The 2,389-nt window shown below is 42.1% G+C and overlaps 1 protein-coding gene across 1 annotated transcript in view; it reads left to right on the plus strand.

The window, feature by feature from the left end:
- LOC104463501 (RNA binding protein fox-1 homolog 2) overlaps positions 1-2,389 on the plus strand; it is a 22,230-nt gene that overhangs the window by 939 nt on the left and 18,902 nt on the right. Inside the window, exon 2 of the mRNA XM_010075868.1 lies at positions 1,826-1,886. Within this exon, the coding sequence (XP_010074170.1) occupies positions 1,850-1,886 (37 nt within the window). The 5' untranslated portion in view covers positions 1,826-1,849. The remainder of the gene's footprint in view (positions 1-1,825; positions 1,887-2,389) is intronic.

The following is a 2,389-nucleotide window of genomic DNA, read 5'->3' on the forward strand; positions in this document are numbered from 1 at the left end:
GTAACTATACACAATGCTGGCGATGGTACGAGTTGGCGGTAAGTGAAACAAAAGTGCTAGAGAAGAAGCTTTTTTTTTTTAATTTTTCTTAAAATTACAAAAAATCAAAATTAAGAAAGAAAAAATCCATCTGCCATCTCACATTAACACTACGAAATGTGATTTGACTTGTTGTCCCCACCCACCTCCTTCCCCCTTCTCCCCCTTTTATTTTCAATGCTGTTGAGTAATGCCGCCTGGACTTTGGATGTACATATCGTTTTGTAGCAGTCTGAGCTGTTTGATTACTGACTTCATGGTGATTTCCCCTTGCACATCTTACTCAGAGTTACTGAACTCCAGTTTGGCTGGTTTTTATTAATGCACCCATTTCCTCTACTCTCTCTTCTGCCCCTTCTTTCTGCTGCTCTCTCTTCCTGAGACCTGTTTGTAGCTGTTACTGTTTGTTTTCTCTCTTTCTCTCTCTCTCTCTTTCCCCCTCCCCAATTTATTTCTTTACTCGGTTAAATGCAGCTGTTGGTCTCTTTGCTGACTGGTGGTTTCTGATCGGTTCTGGCAATTTTTCCTTTAAGTGCTTGTGTTGCACTTTGCTGTAGCAGCTAATTTCAGGCACTCGCTCCATCTTAATGATTGTCTGTGAGACCCTATCTCCTCCCTCCTCCCCTCCCCACCCTCTGAATCAATTGTGGTTTTTTTTTCTTTCTTTCTTTTATCTGTGTGTGTTTAACTGCATGCTCTCAGTCTCATCATTGTTGTTTCCCATTCTTTCTTCTTAAATGTGTAATGTTTCTATTGTTTTGGGCCTGAAATGAGAGTAAATGTAGCTCCAGACTCCCCACCCTGCGTATACTCACCATCCATAAGTCTCAAGGGCCCGAGGCAGCTTTTATTTTTATACCAGTACTTTTTTCTTCTTCACCCTGGCCTCAGTTCCCGTTTGGTATTGGTTTTGATAAATTATTGATGTTGTATAAAGACCTCACCCTCCTTGCAAGAACTTTGAGGCTGTCTGACACGGGGCTGCAGTAACTTGGCTTCCAAACTGGTTCATCTTTTCTTTATCAGCACCATCTCTGTGGTAACACTCCACTTGCTTGAGCAATCAACCCGCTTGGAACTATGCAGAGCTCTGTAAAGAGGGTGGAGGGCACAATAAAACAAACAAAAAAAAAGACCCAGGTCTACTCCATCTATTTCTTCTTTTTGCTCCATGACAAGGAAAAGATAATTTGGAAAAACATTTGAAAATGATGGGGAGGAAAACGGTGAATGTAGACCATCCAAATGCTTGGTACCATTCCAGAAATCTCAAGCCTTGGGAGTTCAAATCTGAAGCTGATGGACTTCAGGCTACCTTTTTCTATCTAAAAAGTATGCCTACCGTTAACCTGCTGGGCCCCAATCCCAACGATGAGCTTGAGAAACAAGTCAGCTTGTGCATCACCTGGTTCAGTTCCCCTGCCCTGGGCTGCAGAAATTATCGCTGCCTCTCGAACAGAACCTGGACAAAACTTCCAAAGTTTTGCCCTGTCAATTAATAAGCAGGTGCCAAGGGGTGGCAGGGCGTTGGAGAATCTGCACTTTACTCTCGTTGGCCTTTTGTCTAATGCATAATTTTAAAGTGCCATGTTTAGCTGTAACTTATAATTAAATGGCAACTGTTAAAAGTAATTTAAAGATTGCATTCTTATAAAGTTAGTTGTTTAATTTTTTTTGCTCTGAGAAGTATAGTCTGTGTGTGTGTGGTATCTGAGAGTTTTCCACCGTTTTCCCTAACATCCTTTGCTTCCTTCCCTCTCCTCCCCCTCCCCTTTCTTACTTTTAGGTTAACAACGCCACTGCACGAGTAATGACCAATAAGAAGATGGTCACACCTTACGCAAATGGTAAGAGAGACCGTGCTAATGATGACCTGGAAGGTTTGAAGAAAGACAAAAGGGAAAAGTCATGACCTCTCTTCAGGACCAAAAAACACCCCAAAAGAAATCAACCCCACAAACCCTAATTTATAGCATTATTCTTCAGTATAATTCCTAAGCGTAAAATACCATTTTACAGATGGAGAAGTGAGGACAGAAAGGTGTAGTGACATGCCCAGTGTGGCCAAGCTGGGTAAAGAAGCCAAAGACTGATGGGTTGCCTGCCACTGCTGCAAGCTGATGCTGTACAGTGGGATGTACTGTACTCGTGGGTCTCTGTGACATCATGCAGATACCTAAATATGAATCCAAAAACAGAACTTAAGATATATAATTGAATATATCTCAGTTTAGGTTCCAACTGTGAGAGTACAGCTGTCCCCAAGCAGCCGGGAAAACAGAGGCATTGCACTGCTTGTTCGCTTACTTTTTGTTACAGACTGTGCCTGTGTTCAGTCATTTTCCAGTGA

The sequence above is a fragment of the Pterocles gutturalis genome, unplaced genomic scaffold (genome assembly GCF_000699245.1).
Source record: "Pterocles gutturalis isolate BGI_N339 unplaced genomic scaffold, ASM69924v1 scaffold2173, whole genome shotgun sequence".
In the NCBI taxonomy this organism is placed as follows: domain Eukaryota; kingdom Metazoa; phylum Chordata; class Aves; order Pterocliformes; family Pteroclidae; genus Pterocles; species Pterocles gutturalis.